The 17,461-nt window shown below is 36.6% G+C and overlaps 2 protein-coding genes across 5 annotated transcripts in view; both read left to right on the forward strand.

The window, feature by feature from the left end:
• Nucleotides 1–17,461, forward strand: part of LOC120637867 — a 115,827-nt gene that overhangs the window by 14,721 nt on the left and 83,645 nt on the right. The window lies entirely within an intron of this gene.
• On the forward strand, nt 13,507–17,282 carry LOC120637868 (cysteine-rich with EGF-like domain protein 2). 2 transcript variants are annotated; one of them, XM_039909913.1, is made up of 3 exons: nt 13,507–14,726; nt 15,602–15,637; nt 16,183–16,313. In XM_039909913.1, the coding sequence occupies exons 1-2, from the start codon at nt 13,771–13,773 to the stop codon at nt 15,615–15,617; spliced, it is 972 nt and encodes a 323-aa protein (XP_039765847.1). In that variant the 5' UTR covers nt 13,507–13,770; the 3' UTR covers nt 15,618–15,637; nt 16,183–16,313. The 2 variants fall into 2 exon arrangements, with proteins under 2 accessions (XP_039765847.1, XP_039765846.1); XM_039909912.1 differs by lacking the exon at nt 15,602–15,637 and having other exon boundaries at nt 16,183–17,282.

Raw genomic sequence — 17,461 nt, forward strand, 5'->3', positions numbered from 1 at the left:
TAACTCGTATACGAGGAGTTTTTTGCCGTTTTATCCAATTTGCCTGCTGTATGCATACCCTGGTAAGAAACCCATTGCACGCCACTGGTCTCCTCCCACAATGAGAAGGGGCTAAGTCCACCACGCTGGCCCAGTGCGGATTGGTTGACTACACACACCTTTGAGAACCATATGAAGAACTTTCAGGCATGCAAGTTTCCTCACGATGCTTTTCCTTCACCGTCGAAGGAGGTGATATTTTAATAACTTAAAACGCGCATAACTCAGAAAAGATCTCACTAATATCAAGTGAAATTATGGACCTTTCTAACGATCTCTATAACGTATAAGTCAAATTCTTATACATCCAACAGACTGAAATTTACTTTTTATAACAATGGAAATGGGTCACCACTCATACCGTACCAAATTAGGCGATATGACGATTATACCTTGTACCAGCAAACACCTGTGCATACAGCAAAACTAAAAAGCAATATGGTCTATTGCCCCGCGGGTGTGTATGTATATGTGAAGTCGGCATCTATTAAAGTACTGGACCAGAAGGCCTACATAAAATTCGTTTCCTAAAACGGAAATATGTAGGTAATGGGATGGAAAAAAAAATACAAAGCGCCTGCAAAGTGCTTTTAATTATAATACATAAATATTTTTCAATTACCCTAATCAATTATGAAACTAATTATTCAACAATTTCCAGTAGATCTACTTTATAAGTATTTTTGACCGACAAGTTTGTCTATTGTAGCGCAATTGTTTTTAGATACTCTACAAACTCTCTAGACTCTAGGTAATAATTAAAAAAGTAAAGATAGGTAACAAACCTAATTCCTTTTGTTCTTCTTCTTTTGCTTTTTTTGGCTTTTAGGTGTGCCTAATTCGGTTTAGTTAAAGTTGCGTTAGCAAATTTGCGTGAAGTTGTCATACTATGACGTTTGGTCGTCTTATGAAATGTCAGTTTTAGAGTCAGCGCAAAACAGGGACAGCGGATTCATATGTAGTGGAACATGATACAGATACAGATTTAGAGCTCTACCCAGGAAACCTCTAGGCCTTGAGTTCGATCTCTCAACATTAAAATCTCTATATTTTCACAGCTAATTACGTATAAAACTACATTGGCTTAAAATTCTCTACACTGCCATCTCCGGTGTATGCTGGCCGTAATACTAACGACGATGTTAAGTTAGTTTACAAGAATAAAAACTTAAACTAAGGTCACTGATATTTTGTAGATCTCTTTGGTGATCCGTGACGCTCGATGAGCGAAACTCAAATGAAACTTGTATTTCCCGTAACGGGCGGCGCCGGGGCGCAATAAAATAAAATATGGCTGTAAGCGTATTGCTCTTTGCCTTTGCTTTCTACAGTTATGTCGTAAAATGGCGGGAATTTAATTCCTAAACCGATTATAAAGTTTCGATATGAAAGAATAAAAAAAAATACTGATATGAAGTGCCAAATATATTATTATCACGTAAAAGTTCAAACGATTTTTAAATAGAATATCAAATATAAAAAAATACAAATAGTTTTTTTAATTGTGTCTATAATGCCTACAACATAAGCTACTCGAAAGTGTCGACTAAAAATGTGTAGGAATTAATTGATTTAAAATCAATTAATATTCCAATCGATTTCCTAATTCGAATAAACATTAATGGCTTTATCAGTAGGTATTTTTCGATTTTATACAGACGAAGTATGGTTTTTATTTTAGGAGTGTGAAAATACGAAAGCACTGTAGAGTGCGTTGACCGGCGATTAGCCGTGGCTTTTTTTATAAGCAGCGTCGCAGGATGTTTGTACGTGACTTTGTTATTAGTTCTATACTTGGGTAGTTCGCGAAAGAAAGATAAAAATGAACTGTTTCACTAACTCCATAGGCTAGATATTTCATAGATATTTTTACATAATATTCCCATGGCTCTTATATTGTTAAAAGCCCCTTTGTTGATATCTAGAATAAAATCAATTTCGCTGCTAATTTTTATGAAGTTCAGTGGTTTAACTATGAAAAGGCATCAGCAGAAAGACCGTATCGCATTAATTAAGCAAAAGTGTAATCTATAATAATCTATCTATTTATATATCTATATATCTCTCGATAATGTGGAAACAAAACGGTTAACCAAATCACCGCAAACAAGTTTAGATAAACGTAATACGAGTAATAGTTTGTCTTTGTCTCTCCTTGAACGAGTTCGAAATTTAAAATTACATTCCTAGATCATGAAAACGGATGTTACTCTGGATTAAAAACCTGTAGTTGTCATAATTTGACTTTCGATTCGATCGATTATCCATAATATAAAGTAGAGATTTATATAAACGTGGATGCGACGTTAATACATGAAACTTATACTAAGGCTATTGGAATAGGAACGTCTTGTCTTTGATCTAACTACTGACTACAGAGCGATTTGAATGGTTGGTACTTGACAGAAACGAACGAGTAAACCAAAAGAGTTTAAACTATTAGAATAAAATACCTGTATTAATTACTTTAATGATTTGTGGTATGCACAATTGCGATTATACAGCTATAAATGTTATAGTTTGAAACTCGGTAAGCTATGTGCTTATATATAGGTTAGGAAGATAGGTTGTTCATATTATAAATCTTCAATTATCATTTGCTACTGAACAAGCTACATCATTTTGCCGTAGGTACTACTTCAGCTCGACATTTTTTTGCGATACTAAAATAGTTCATTACGCAAGGACTATAGAACATTCAGCAAAAAATATTCAATTCTATCCTAAGGTAACTTAAGGGAAACACAACGAAATAACGACCCAAATGTCAATATCTCAAAAGTGACATTGAGTAGGTTGATTTTTTTCTGTTAAACTGTTCCGTCCATTTGATCTGGCTCTTTGAGTTATTAGATTCATATCTCTCTTCAAATCAGTGATTTGCGCTCCTCTAGTCCCAAGCCTCTAGTGTGTAGTCCTTTGCGATTTCACATACGACAAAAACCTAATGCGTCTTGCTATATCATAGCCTGCAAGTTTTTATTGTGGTTTTTGACGAAGATTTATCGTGCTATTAACTATTTGCGGAGTATAATTTACATAATAAGTAAATAAATTGTAAGTAGTTATGTATTTTTGTGGGAAGAAGCTTGCTATACAGCTCGTATTATGATACCCTGGTACTAGATTGGTTATACACAAATCTTTACACCTTCTTATGCTCTGGCGGCAATTATAAACTAAACATACGAAAATGTTACACCATGGCAGACTGTTCAGTAATGTTTAGTTATTGTTTTTCGGTTTGTTTTGTTTGACATTTTTGAAGTTATACTACTTTTGGAGTGTTAGGGAAAAATGTGAAAAAGGTGAGAGTAAATTTTAACGATGCGAGCGCACACCGGCACAAAAAACCGACACCATGAAATTAGCTAGTCAACATTTTAGTTTTTCTAAAAAAGGTTTGACAGTTGACTTCCAAAAATTCAAACAATACGTTTTTCCTATTGTTAGTGTAGTTTTTTCTACAACATTAGATAACATTTTTGAAAAGATTTTTATCTTGTTACGCCAAAGAAGTATAACTTCTAAAGCGTGTACATAAGTAAACAAGTTTTTTTTCCGGCAGGGATAAATAACCGTAATGAACGCGGGCAACAGCTATTATTTTATTAATTAAGGTAGGCAGTTCGAAATAAACAACATACAACTTAAAACAGCGAGTCAAATTCGCAGGAGGCCTGTGACAGACCTTGTCCGCTGGTATTTAGCTGACGTCATGCTCTGAGTCATGACCCCACTTGTCCAATGTCCTTACAGTTGAGTGTAGGCTTTGTTGCCAACATAGATTTAATAAAATACAGAACCCTCAGACCAGAATTCAGTCATTATTGCATGCAGTGCATTGTGGTCAAAAACAGTCGAACCCCGCGCGCGCTTCACACCCGTGTAATGTTAATAACAATAAATATACTACGACACACACACATCGAAGATAGCTGTTGAATATTTTTATGAATATAATACACACAAATACTTATAATATACAGATAAACACCCAGACACTGAAAAACAATCATGTTCATCACAAATCATTTTCCAGTTGTTGGAATCGAACCCACGGCTTTGGACTCAGAAAGCAGGGTCGCTGCCCATTGCGCCAATCGGCCGTCGAACTGCTGAATGCAGTGAAGTAACTGACCGCCTCGTGTTCGAAAACATTAATAAAGTGGAGTGGTTTTGAGTGGTGGCTTCAATTTTAGTCGTGTAGACGGTTTTTGTATGTTCTTGATTCTGTGGCTGCCAGTAACTATACGCCATTTTGTTGTTTGATTAAGTACTGGTAATTGAAGAGAATAACTAATAGAAGGTTACTAATACGTTTACGTTTACAATAGATACCTTTTACCCATTATTTTACTACATATTGGCTCCAAAGTTTTTTTTTTATATTCTGGACAACAGGCAGTCACGCACAAAAATAACAAAAAAAGACAGCTAGAAATAAAACTAGCACAAGACCCACTTCATTGTCCACGAATTACCAAACTTTTATTAAAAAATAGGGCTACACAAAAATTTTATAAAAAAATTTAGTTTATTACAAAAATAATAAGTAATTCATCACTTATAATGCAAACTACTACTAAATACAAGTTATTATTTAAATTTTTTATATTTCAGATTGCTTAGTCCTAACTTTAAGTAGGAGGTCCCAAGTTCTATTCCCGGCAGGGAATTTCAGAATTTATTATTTCTGAATTTTCTCTGGCTGATATGGTGGGAGGCTAATTACGACCCTACCGACAAAGACGTGTCGCTTAGCGAATAGTGTTCCAGTGCGATGTCGCGTCGAAACCGATTAGGGGTATGGCTACCGTACTTAGCCCGCTTAACCGCTAACAGGTTAGCCCGCTACCATCTTAGACTGCATCATCACTTACCAATAGGTGAGGTTGCAGTCGAGGGATAACCTGTAGTAGAATAAAAAAGAAATGAACTCGAGTGATGTATATTTCCTCTTTCCCTGTGGCATTCTGTTAACGGTTATAGCCTTTTAAAAACGTTTGTAGATGACAATCTGTGCGGCTTGGAAGCTACCAGTTGTATCGGTCGATCAGTTGTTAATTACCACTAGATTTCATCGTGATGGTTACCAGTTCTAGGTGATTAGTTATTGGCTTCTCGACAATGGAAGCGTTGCTAAGTAAAGGAGGCTTACTATTACCGCTTAAAGCAATATTATTTTAACATTGTTAATGTTTTATAAGAGAATTATATTCCTTTCTTTTATGACGTAAATATTCTCGTGCATACCTTTTTTACGACGCACGGGGTGGTTCAGCACCAATTTCGAAATACCGACCATTTAAAAAATCATAACAGAAAAAAAATGGGCAGCACAGTAACGGTATATTGTGCGTATCACTAGGGTATGTCGATTAAAGTAATCAATAAATAAAATAAATAAATAAATATACTACGACAATACACACATCGCCATCTAACCCCAAAGTAAGCGTGTTATGGGTACTAAGATGACTGATGAATATTTTTATGAATTATATACATTAATACTTAGACATTACATATAAACACCCAGACACTGAAAAACATTCATGCTCATCACGCAAACATTTTCCAATAGTGGGAATCGAACCCACGGCCTTTGGCTCAGAAAGCAGGGTCGCTGCAAAATGCTTTGCGGCAGAAATAAGCATGGTGTACTTCCCCGGACGAAATCTACTAATGCTAATCCAGGTCCACTTAGTAAATAAATAAATAAAATAAGTCAATACTTATAATATACAGATAAACACCTAGAAACTGTGAAACATTAATGTTCATCACACAAACATTTTCAAGTTGCGCAATCGACCGTAAGGAAAATCTTTTGGTCATACGGTTCCGACCAAGAACGCGGGCAACATCTAACACATATACAATAAATGAATTTGAAATGATTACAGATCTTGATTAACTAGACTCAAAAACTTCCTTTTTGATATACTCGTAACTGCGTCTCCAATTTGTGTCGAATGGGACTATGAAATAACGCAATCTGTAGGTTATTGCTTCTTAATTACAAACCGCATCAGATAATAGCGGTAGATGATTTGGCGACTTTTCAAACGTACTTAGTTCACGGTACGTAAATCTTGTGAGAATTCAGGAAGGATCGTGAGCCAATACTTTTGTATAACATTTATTTTTATACCGCTACAAGCTAGCTCTAGTACCAGTAGAGCTTTTGATGATATAGCTCAACGAGTCGCGAAACTGAAGTGGCAATAGGCAGGGCACATAAATCGGATAAGCTATGGACGTTGGGGTCTTAAGGTGCTGGAATGGCGACCCCGCACCGGTAAACGCAGCGCCGATCGCCCCCAACGAGGTGGTCAGACGACATTAGGCGAGTCTCCGGGAGCCGCTAGAATAAACTGGCCCAGGACCGTGTATTGCGGAACTCCCTGCAAAAGGAATATGTCCAGCAGTGGGCGTCAATTGGTTTAATTTATAATGATGCTATCCAAGTAGATAATAATAAGTAGATAAGTTGAGTTGTTGAGTCGACCGTTGTTGTTGAGTCGACCGTTGTTGTTCCGATCGTCGTTTCAGTCAATGGTCTTCTCGCGAAAAGCTTCGACCAACATCTCAAGAAGCTTCCGCTTGGTTGTGGGATCAAGGGTCGGATACAGAAGGCAGTAGTCCTTGAAACGGCGCGTATTGCGAGGAGGTTCCTCACTCTGGAGCCCTGACCACCGGTTCCTTGGGTATTCAAAAGCCCCGCAAGCGGAGGGTGGAAGTTTTTTTTTATAAATTTTTAATAGTGTTTTTTAATTTATTTTTAAGCATTGTTAATAATTAAAAAAAAAAAAAATTTAGTAATAAATGATATAGATAATAAATGGGTGTAAGTGGGAGGCTAGTACAAATTCCAACCTCACCTGCCCGTGGTGTACCCAGCCGTCTAACCGACGAGGCTCTGGCGATCGACAAGTGGCGGTATAACCAATTCGAATTGGCTAGACAGAATAAATGGCACAGATCGGAGTCGGACCGCCGGTGCGATCAGTCTAACCCTGCGATGACGAACCCGCTTGCCTAGCGTGGTCATTACCAGGAAAATAACCCCTAGTCCCCGGCGGTAACGGCAGGGCAAGGGGTGTCCCGTATCAATAATCTCCGGAAGAGGTCGGCCCCCAACGAGGTGGACAGATGAAATCAGGCGAGTCGCTGGGTGCCGCTGGAGGCAAGCGGACTGTGGAACTACCTACAAGAGACTTATCTGCAGTGGTGGACGTCAGTTGGTTGAATTTATGATTATGATGAGATAATAAATTATCTGCGGAACTTCTCGTTTCGCACTCACTCTTGACCAGATTTAGGGTAACGATATTCACATCACAGTTTGTTTTCATATCAAACCCTTTTTTCTCTAGAGCAATCTAGCCAAGATAACTTCATGATATTATGCAGTGTCAGTAATTTATGTAAGTGGCCCCATCAGGCTAAGTGTTAATAATTGCCCGGCTATATAAAAGTAGCCCGAATGAGTTATCTACGGCTAGCCCCGAGGCGTTTAATTATATGAAGTAATGCTCGCCAGGGATTTACGCAAGATCATATTGGCGTTGTTGCAAGACAAAAAGTTGCTGTCGCCATAAAGTATAACCTTTTTTACGTTTACGTACGTTCCATTACGTACTTTTACGTGGGGAATACTCATGGATATTAATGTCGGACCCTTGGCCGACTAAACGGACGACCCACGGTGTTTTAGTCTGTGTTTTTAGTTGTTTTACTCGCCGCCAGGTGGCTGGGTTACCAGAACGCTTTTGCATACAGCCTTGAACCCAGCCAGCGGAGTCCTTTGACCCACCTCCGGAGGCAACGGATCAAATGTCCCCATAACCCATTTAGCCTAAACTTTTTGTCTGGTTACCATCCTACTGACAAAGTCATGGCGCTAAATGATTTAGACTTCCGGTAAAATTAAGCTAGGAAATCCGATTTAATATTACTGCCATACCCAGGTTAGCCCGCTACCATATTAGACTGCATGATCACTTAACACCATGTGAGATTACAATCAAGGACTAAATTTAATATTTCAAAAAATAATCATAAAGGTCTCTATAAAATTTTTAGTAAATTAATTATTTCATCTAGACAGATGTTAGGCGACATGACAAAAAGTTGCATAGCAAAAAATCCTAAGCGCCTTAATAATAAATTTGGCATAACATAAGGTTGGAATAGTAATGTAGTGTAATACTTTAACTGAATGCTCCTTTCGAATGTCAGAGTGAGAAAAGACATTATGTAACTATTCCTAAGTTGCACAGCAAAAAGTCTTTAGTGTGTTTTACGTTAATTCTATGAAGCTAGAATGAAGCAATGTAAACTTGAGCCTAATTCCTTTTTTATAGGCAATTGTCGGCACGTTTATAAATAGGAGATTGTTAATTGTAGCGACACATAAAAACCTTTGTGTTACGGGTAACAACTACACACTCAATTATAATCCAGTTATTTTGAAGTGGCATGGCTATCAACCTTATAACAGCATATAATGAATGACGTAAGGTACTTTAAAACACAACTAGGAACAAGCTGAAAGTTAGCGGCCATGTTAAAGAGCCTTAAGGTAAAATACGTCATTTCTGAAGAAATTGGCTGCGACACTTGCCGTGTGGCAACGGCAGATCAGAATACAGTTGCAACCTGTGTGTTTTTTTTTATATAAGCATTTATTTATTTATTTAAACAACTTTATTGCATAATATATAAAACGCACACAGGAACAAATAATTAAATAAGTGCAAAAGGCGGCCTTATCATTAAAAGTGATCCCTTCCAGGCTACCTTAACTAATGGAATAAGCCAATGAGAGACGGGAAATCGCAATTCTATAAAAAAAATATACATAAATAATTAAATAAAATAATGAATCTAATAATAAATTATAATAAATATATATATTTATATATATGCATAAATACACATACATATACATATAATATTAACATGTTTATAGTGTCAATTAGTGCCTCCCTACACTACTTTTAAAAATCGCAAGTGATTAAGAGCGTCGAATGTCATCAGGGAGTGCATTCCACAGCGTTGCCGCTTTTAAAGTAAAGGACTTCGAATAACTGCGAGAGTTACACTTTACCATTCTTAGCACATTTTCGTGGCGCGCCAAAAGAAGTATAACTTCAATAATGAATTATAATAAAACTTTCAATGTATATTGAAACTTCCCTTTTTTCTGTTGTTAGTGTAGTTTTTTCTACAAACTTAGAATAAGGCGAAAGATAAAAATGTTTTTAAAGATTTTATCTTGTTACGCCAAAGAAGTATAACTTCTAAAGCGTGTTTTTTAACTGATGTACAGTAGGTACGTAGATCTACAAACGTGAATATGTATGACGTTTGTATGTATGTCGGGATGCGATATTTAAGTACATTATAAGTAGGGTTTACTGGTCAGGGATTATGATAATATTTTTGTCCTGTCTTTTAGCGCCTTTAAATGGAGCGTATAAACTGCGGTTAACCCTATCCCTTCACATACCAAGAACGGCGATAGAAAAGTAGTATGGGAGATGATCGCGACATATTATACATAATACAACGTGTAAGGGAATTACAAAATACTGTTGAAGGGTGCATAAGTATATTTCATAAGGGATCCTGTAAGAATATAAAATCAAAAGAAGCATATTTTTTTTCCATACAAACAAATTCAAAACATTCTAAGTGTTTACTTATGACAACCCTATTCAAGATAAAAGGCCGGCAAGTGCATAGTACCTACGCTACGCGCACCTAATAAAGTGACAGGAGTAACTTGATTTTACTTTTGCAGGTGATGTTAGGGCTGTATCTTACTTCTTTCAGTAAATATGCCTAGAGTTTATCAAAAACTATTAGCGTTTCGGTTTCAGAGATTACACAGATTACACTTAGTGGCAGTAAATAATGTACCTCTAAAACCTGTAAAGTATTATTTCGGTTTTCATTTACACGTTGTATGTACGGAAAAATAAATTTCCTTTTTCTCACAAAAAGTCAGAGATAGTTCGTTTATTTATGGAGTATATTCGACAAGAAAGGTTTCATGTCTGCGTTTGTCTTTGACCATATGTCTAAAAAATTCTAGGCTGATTAAAATTTTTGCTCACTTTTAGGCAGGATTTTAATCAGAAATGTTTTGCTAACACAACGGGACATGTATAAAGGGTCTCAAACATACATACGTATTCTATTTTATTCTAGCACAGAATTAATATATTTCCAAATCCCTTACCATTACGCTTATGGCTAGGCCTAACTTAGGTCAACTTACGAAAGCCTTACAATACACAAATATATAATAAACAGTTTTTAAAATATCATGATTTGATTGGCAACGTAAGACTGATGAGGCATTCGCAAGCTTTATATACTAATTCATTCCCACGATGAGATATCGATTCGAATTGCATATTATCGATCATTTTTCACTTTAGTCACGCCTTGTACATTTTGTTGCAGCACATACGAAGCATTTCTGAGTGAGTGTGGCTTAGCTGTGGTCTCCTAGACTAATTAGTACCGTTTGCACTAGTTGGTAAGAGCCGATACTACTCGTTTGTTACTTGTTGGAAAACATTTTGCATTGCGCGCACAATAAAACGAGACGATGCGTCGAGCATGCTCGCTTTTATTATTCTATTTTATACACGGTTTATCTTATTAATACAATAATACCATCTTGCGGGCATGTTATATATACTTCTTGTGCTTCAACGAATATTCAAGACCATATATTGGTTCGTTTTAAATATTACAGTAGGCTGAGAGAAAAGATGAAAAAAATCAACCCAGTGAGTTTCGAACACGTTAAATGAATGGTTCCGTACATTCAATGCCCCTTTAGTCTTAAAATAAGTTACTCGCTCGCAATCGAGGATTCTTTTTTATTAAAGTCTGTAAGTCGTCCAACTAAAATGGACTTAATATTCATAGCGGACTTTTTACAGTCAAAAATCCTGTACTCTCAATTTTTGTTTTACAAACGTTCTGTCAATAGCAGGATCTAAAGAATTGTCGGCAAATTCAAGCTTTAACGTCATGCAAATAAGATCCATTTTACTCAGATGTTCAATTATTTCCATACTCAAAAACGTCTTCCCGATTGCGAGGAGCCTCGTGGACTGCGGCCCTTCTTATTGTGGGAGGAGACCCGTGCCTTGCAGTTGGCCGGGAATAGATTGATATGATGATGATAATGGGTTAAAAAGATGCAAATTCTTTGCAATTAATTAATTTCTAAGGCTTCTAAGGCTTCTTTCTTTCTTCGGCCTCCCTTTCGGGAGAACTGAGTAACAGACTAACTGAGAACTGAGAGACTAACTGACGAAAGTGAATTACATTATTTTTCTTTGTCGTTACACTCTTGAAAGATTGGTCGTGGTCATCATGAAGCGTCTTTGAGGGCAGATGTCACACGCCACACGAGCCTCCGCCACTTTTCTCGGCTGGCCGAAAGCCTGGTGCACTCGTGCAAAGAACCGCCCAAAGCAGACTTTATCTGATCGGTCCATCGCATGAGTGCCTTCCTCGACCTGTAGGGCCCTCCACCTTGCCCTGCACGACAAGACGCTCTATGGAGTCACTCACGCCGGGAGAAGTGCCCGAAGAATTTTAAGATGCGACTCTGTACTAACACCGAAAGACGTTTTTTAATGCAGATTTCTTGGAGTATACAGATGTTGGTATTTATGGAATTACATTAGATGATTACATACCTATAGGTAATGTTACCTTTACATCTCATGTTTCAATCCAGGCTGTTAACCTTTGTTTTATTACCTAAAGGGTCCTAGGTAATGTAGTGGGAACAATAAAATCGGCCCATGGCTTGACAATAGAACCCCAGCTAGTGTACTTAATTACGTGGGCACCACACTTGCATAACTTCCTACTTTCACCGCAAGTCCGCAACAAAGAGTTTACTTAAGTATTTATTTTACTTGAAGCCAGCACGGGCGGTGGCGTTCGGAAAACTCCGTTGCTATATAAATAAATAAATAAATAAATATACTACGACAATACACACATCGCCATCTAGCCCCAAAGTAAGCGTAGCTTGTGTTATGGGTACTAAGATGGCTGATGAATATTTTTATGAATTCTGTACATAAATACTTAGAAAAAACATATAAACACCCAGACACTGAAAAAATTTCTAGTTGTGGGAATCGAACCCACGGCCTGGAGCAGCCAACCACTGCGCCAATTGGCCGTCATTAAATCCATACCCCTTATTAGTTTCTTTGCGACACAGTACTGGAGCCGTCTTTATCGCCAGGGTGGTAACTAGCCACGGCAATAGCCTTCCAATAGACTAGAGAAAGTACAGACATTATAAATTTCTAAATTGCTGCTGCTGGGAATCGAGCCCTTGCCTACTACTAAGCTTACCGCTGAGCCAAGTCATGTTGCTATTAACTTACGAAAGCCTTACAGTTAATAAACATATAATTAAAGACGCTTTTAAAATGTCATGATTACAAAACTGATTGCGAATGTAAGACTGATGATGCCTTCGCAAGCTTTATATTCCACATCATTCGCACAATAAGATATCGATCTTACGATTCGAATTGCATATTATCGATCATTTTTCACTTTAGTCACGCCCTGTACATTTTGTTGCAGCTCATACAAGGCGTTTCTGAACGTTGCGGCATCGCTGTTATTTTTAGCTTCAAAAAACCTCATTCGTTTTTGTTAAACCTCAAAAAGCACATAGATCCTAAATATAAGGGGGCTAATTATTCAATTGTCAAATATTCTTACTCATATTACAAAATGCGAAAGTACTCGTATGTCTGTGTGTTTGTTTGATACCTATGCAAACTCTCCATGCTTTTGTTTGCTCATTTAATAAACCGATCTTGATGAAATTTTAACATAACGGTTTAAAAAAAAAGCCCAAAGTAAGTTAGGCTTGGCCTGGCTTTAATAACTAGCATAGTATTCTGATAATAATCGCTTAATCCCGCAATACTTCACTGAAGCAGTCTGGTGAGTTTAATCTCCTCAAGAGAGGGTTCTTTTGAGAAGGCGTCGGACTAGGCGTCGCGTCGCGCGCGTCGGTCGTTTATAAGCTAAGGATAATAACATGCATGATGCAATTCAATTTAATCAAACGAAAAATATGGTTGCCGAAGTTGTTTGGAAATCATAAAACGGAGGCGTTCTGCGTAGGAAGGTATCCTTTTACGGCAAAAAGTCCAAGGTGATAAATTTCTATTTTTTACCAGATTGTGTGAATAAAGTAAATTAAGTAAAGTGTATAAGCGTAGTATTCCCACTTGGAATACTACGCTTATTCAATCTTTAAAATCGAAATAAAAGTTCAATAAATTGTTATGCGTGGAATGGAACGTTAGACCTTGAATGGCCAATGGCCGCTGTTGATCGCGCACGTCGTCGTCGACCAATTGTATTTGTCAATACATATGTGCAAACTTGCGCACGAAACGTCAAAAATAGCGACTCGGGAAAAAACACGTCAGTAATTTGCAAGTTTAAATTACCAGAGAATTAATGAAATAATCGTATTTATACTTTAATCCCCGATAATGTGTTATCGAAATTAAATACGTGGTTGAGTAGTATAGTTCGCGTAAATAGAATTTTACTTTTAAGTGACTGCGATTTGTGTATGTCTAAAGAAGATTTCGGTGTGCTATTCGCAGCAGGCCGGTAACCTTTAGGCTTATTTGGTAAAACATGGGATTCGATAAACGGATTAAATTAAACCTATTTACATGGTTTATTACCCTGTCTACAGTTTTCTGCTCAGTGCAACCACCGGCAATTAACCCTGGCATTTTTAATACACCGAATACAATCGGAGAGTGCCACTCTTGTAAAATATTCGTCGAATCATTCAACAAGGGCCTCGAGAGAACCTCGAGAGGGAAATACGAGGGCGGAGACGCAGCTTGGGAGGAGGAAAAGCTAAAATCCTATAAGCGCAGTGAATTACGATTGGTGGACATACAGGAAGGCATTTGTAAAGATGAATCCAAATACGCCATACAGTGCCATCATGTGGCGAATAAGGCTGAGGAATTCATAGAGGAATGGTGGGCCCAAGACCCTAATGAGTCAGAAGACTTATACTTGTACATTTGTATAGATAGCCTTAAGGTTTGCTGCCCTAAGAACCATTTCGGGAAGGACTGTAAACCATGTTTAAGTAATTTGTGCAGTGGTAATGGGAAATGTAGGGGGGATGGTACAAGGAAAGGTAATGGCACTTGTCTTTGTGATGCAGGCTATATTGGAGAGATATGCGATCAATGTGCTTTAGGATACTTTATGTCCTATAAAGATGATAACAAAATACTCTGTTCAGAGTGCCACAAAGCTTGTCTTGGAGGTTGTCAGGGTGGTTCGCAAAAAGACTGTGTTGCCTGTAAACCAGGCTTCATTTTCGACGCTACAGCTGGCTGTCTAGATATAAATGAATGTGAGGATACAAAAAAATGTAAAGACAACCAGATTTGTTTGAATTCCCTTGGTTCCTACACTTGTATGGACTGCGACAAGGCTTGCAATGGCTGTCATGGTGTTGGACCAGATATGTGCATTAAATGTGCACAAGACTACTCTTTGGACGGAGAGTATTGCGTACGGGATAGTAATGAAATGGACAACAGTGAAATATTAGCATCTACAAGGTAATTTGTACTGGTATATCTCTTGAGGAGTTAAGAAGCAAAAGGTGGCATTTATACCTCTTTTATAGAATTATAATTCATCATCATCATCATAACTTCAACCGATTGAAGTCCACTGCTGGACATAGATAGGTCTTTTGTAGTTTTAGAATCCACGGTCCTGGACCCCTTGTATCCAGCAGCCCGGAATTATAATTATAATAGCAGATTTCTTCTCATATTTGTCTAATATTTTCTTGAAATTATTTGTATTATATTTACTGACAGGACACTTGCCATTGCCTGACGGTTGGTTCTCATTAGAATTGGCACCTATGTGGCCATGCATTGTCGTACAATGTAAAGCATTTGTCTAGATACTGAATCTAATTGCTTAAGATCATTTTATATGGAGAAGTCTCTGATGGAAATACTTAATACTCCCAAAAACACCTATGTCTAGCAGTGGACGTTAATCGGTTGAATTGATAATAATGACGGGAATGTTTCTTTTACATTCATCTTAAACCAAACCAAAGTCTTGCATATTTTGCCATTGCATTTCTATAAGCATTATTTTGTAATAGATTATGTAAAATGATGTCGATCTATCGTCGTTGATATCTCTGTTTATATAGGGCTTGTATTAATAAACTTAAGTATCAGTCAATTTATGCTTAAGAACCTGTTCTTAGATCAACGTTGGTTTATTTATATGCCTTAGATTTTGTCCAAAAATAACATTTAACATCCCTAATGTGTACAGCTTTGATCCAACAATAATAAATGTGTTAATGTCACCTAGAACTTCTTCGCCTCCTCAAATAAGGTTTTGTGTGTTGAATGGTTTTTTTTTATTTATTTATTAAATTTAACCTGTTTGTAATTTCTTACAGAAATGATGAGCTGTAAAGCTTCAGTGTGGTCATTAGGTAACTCAATAATATTGTTACATTAATGGCGGTGGGCATTTACTTCTATAAGAGCTTTTAACTATCTATCATAACTAAAAATGTTTGTTACAGCAGTCTTAGTATAAAAGATGATATTCACACATTTCAATAGTGATTTATCTTTCAAGTCAAGAGACAATTTCCTCCCCGGGATAAGGATACAAATATATCTTCTCTCACAGCTTTATTAACTCTCAGATCATTGGTGTACAAGTGTAAATAATATCCAAATAATATATCTGTGATAATAAACGGGGCTAAACTTCTCGAATTCCCTGTTCGTGCTTTAGCAGGTGGGCACATTAATTATATCCCTTGTCAGGGTATATAATCGGAGCTGGACACGTTAATTGTATCCCTTGTAATTGAGGGATATAATTTTTGTCTCCTGTTTGTGCTAGCCTGCAGGGTGAGTTGCTGGGTTCAATAATATTCCAGGATTGGTAGCTAAATAACGTGCTAATCATTAGACTGTTAATAAATTATAGAATATACAAATATAATGCTTTTATTGTGATTTTTAGGTACATGTCATACGTCGGTTTTCTCATAACGATTGCTATTTTGATCCCGAAGTCAACATATCTGGCAAGCATGGTTGGCACCATGGTGATGTGCTACATAATGGGTGCAGAGTATTACTGTATGATAAACGGACACACAGGGCTTGTGAATCTAACTAACTACGACTTATTCCAGCTACTTCGTACATAAATGTAAGCTAGAGCGTAAGCCAGAGTTAAGGAGGAAGGGGGGGTTATCCAGGGCTGGCCTCCGGCTTTTTATAAATTTACACATTTATCTATCAAAATATAATAAGTATAATAACCTTTTGTATGACAACAATAGTCAACACATGTATTATTGTTTTATTTTGTCCTGAATTTTCTTAATGAATAATATGATGGGGCTAGGCTTCGTAGAAGCTGGTCAGAGTAACCAAACATCTTTCAGAATTAGAGCAGTTAATTTGAAATATTTTGTATTTTTTGTATTTTTCTCTTCTATGTTACCAATATAGTTATATCACCTATATCAATGAACATTAAGATTTAATGTAATTATAGACAAGTACTAGACAAATCTGTGAAAAACATGGGCCCCACTGAAGGTAATCCTGGCTACGCCCAAGTGAAATCAATAACTTTAGAAATAAAAATAAACTTGGCTCAATTGAATGGTCTGAAAGTATAGTAGGTAATACTTGAAGACTGTTGATTCGGTTTATTTAAGGTAAACAGTGTATAAGAATAAGCGTCAAAATGTATTTGCAATATTTTTTTTTTGCATTTCTCTTTGCAATATTAGATGCATTGTACGGGTCATCGAGTTGCCTATATTTGGATGAAATATCAGTAATTAGAAAAAATCTTAGACAACCAAAATACTCAGTCAAGTCATAGTATTTTTAATTTTGTCCCAAAAATTTTATTAAAAAAATATTTACGCTCATTCAGCACCTTAAGACAAGCTAGATTTTTTAAACTGGACTTTTATTGAGACCTTTGTTTAAGATATTTTCACTCCATCTGGCAGTTCTCAAACTAGATGTAATGTAAAGTATTGGTAAATATAAATAATAAACGAAAACTTATTACTGTATACTGAATTTATTAAATGTAGAAGGCTGTAATTGTTTTATTATAAGGAATATTCGTGTATTTTATTAGGTATTTGATATTATAAATTTTTCCATCAAAAATATATTATTTGCCATAATGCCGTGCAAGATTTTATGTAAACAAAATTGAAAATTCATTTATTTCAAGTAGGCTTACTCCAAGCTTACTCTTTAAAACATTT

The sequence above is a fragment of the Pararge aegeria genome, chromosome 4, assembly GCF_905163445.1.
Source record: "Pararge aegeria chromosome 4, ilParAegt1.1, whole genome shotgun sequence".
Taxonomy (NCBI): domain Eukaryota; kingdom Metazoa; phylum Arthropoda; class Insecta; order Lepidoptera; family Nymphalidae; genus Pararge; species Pararge aegeria.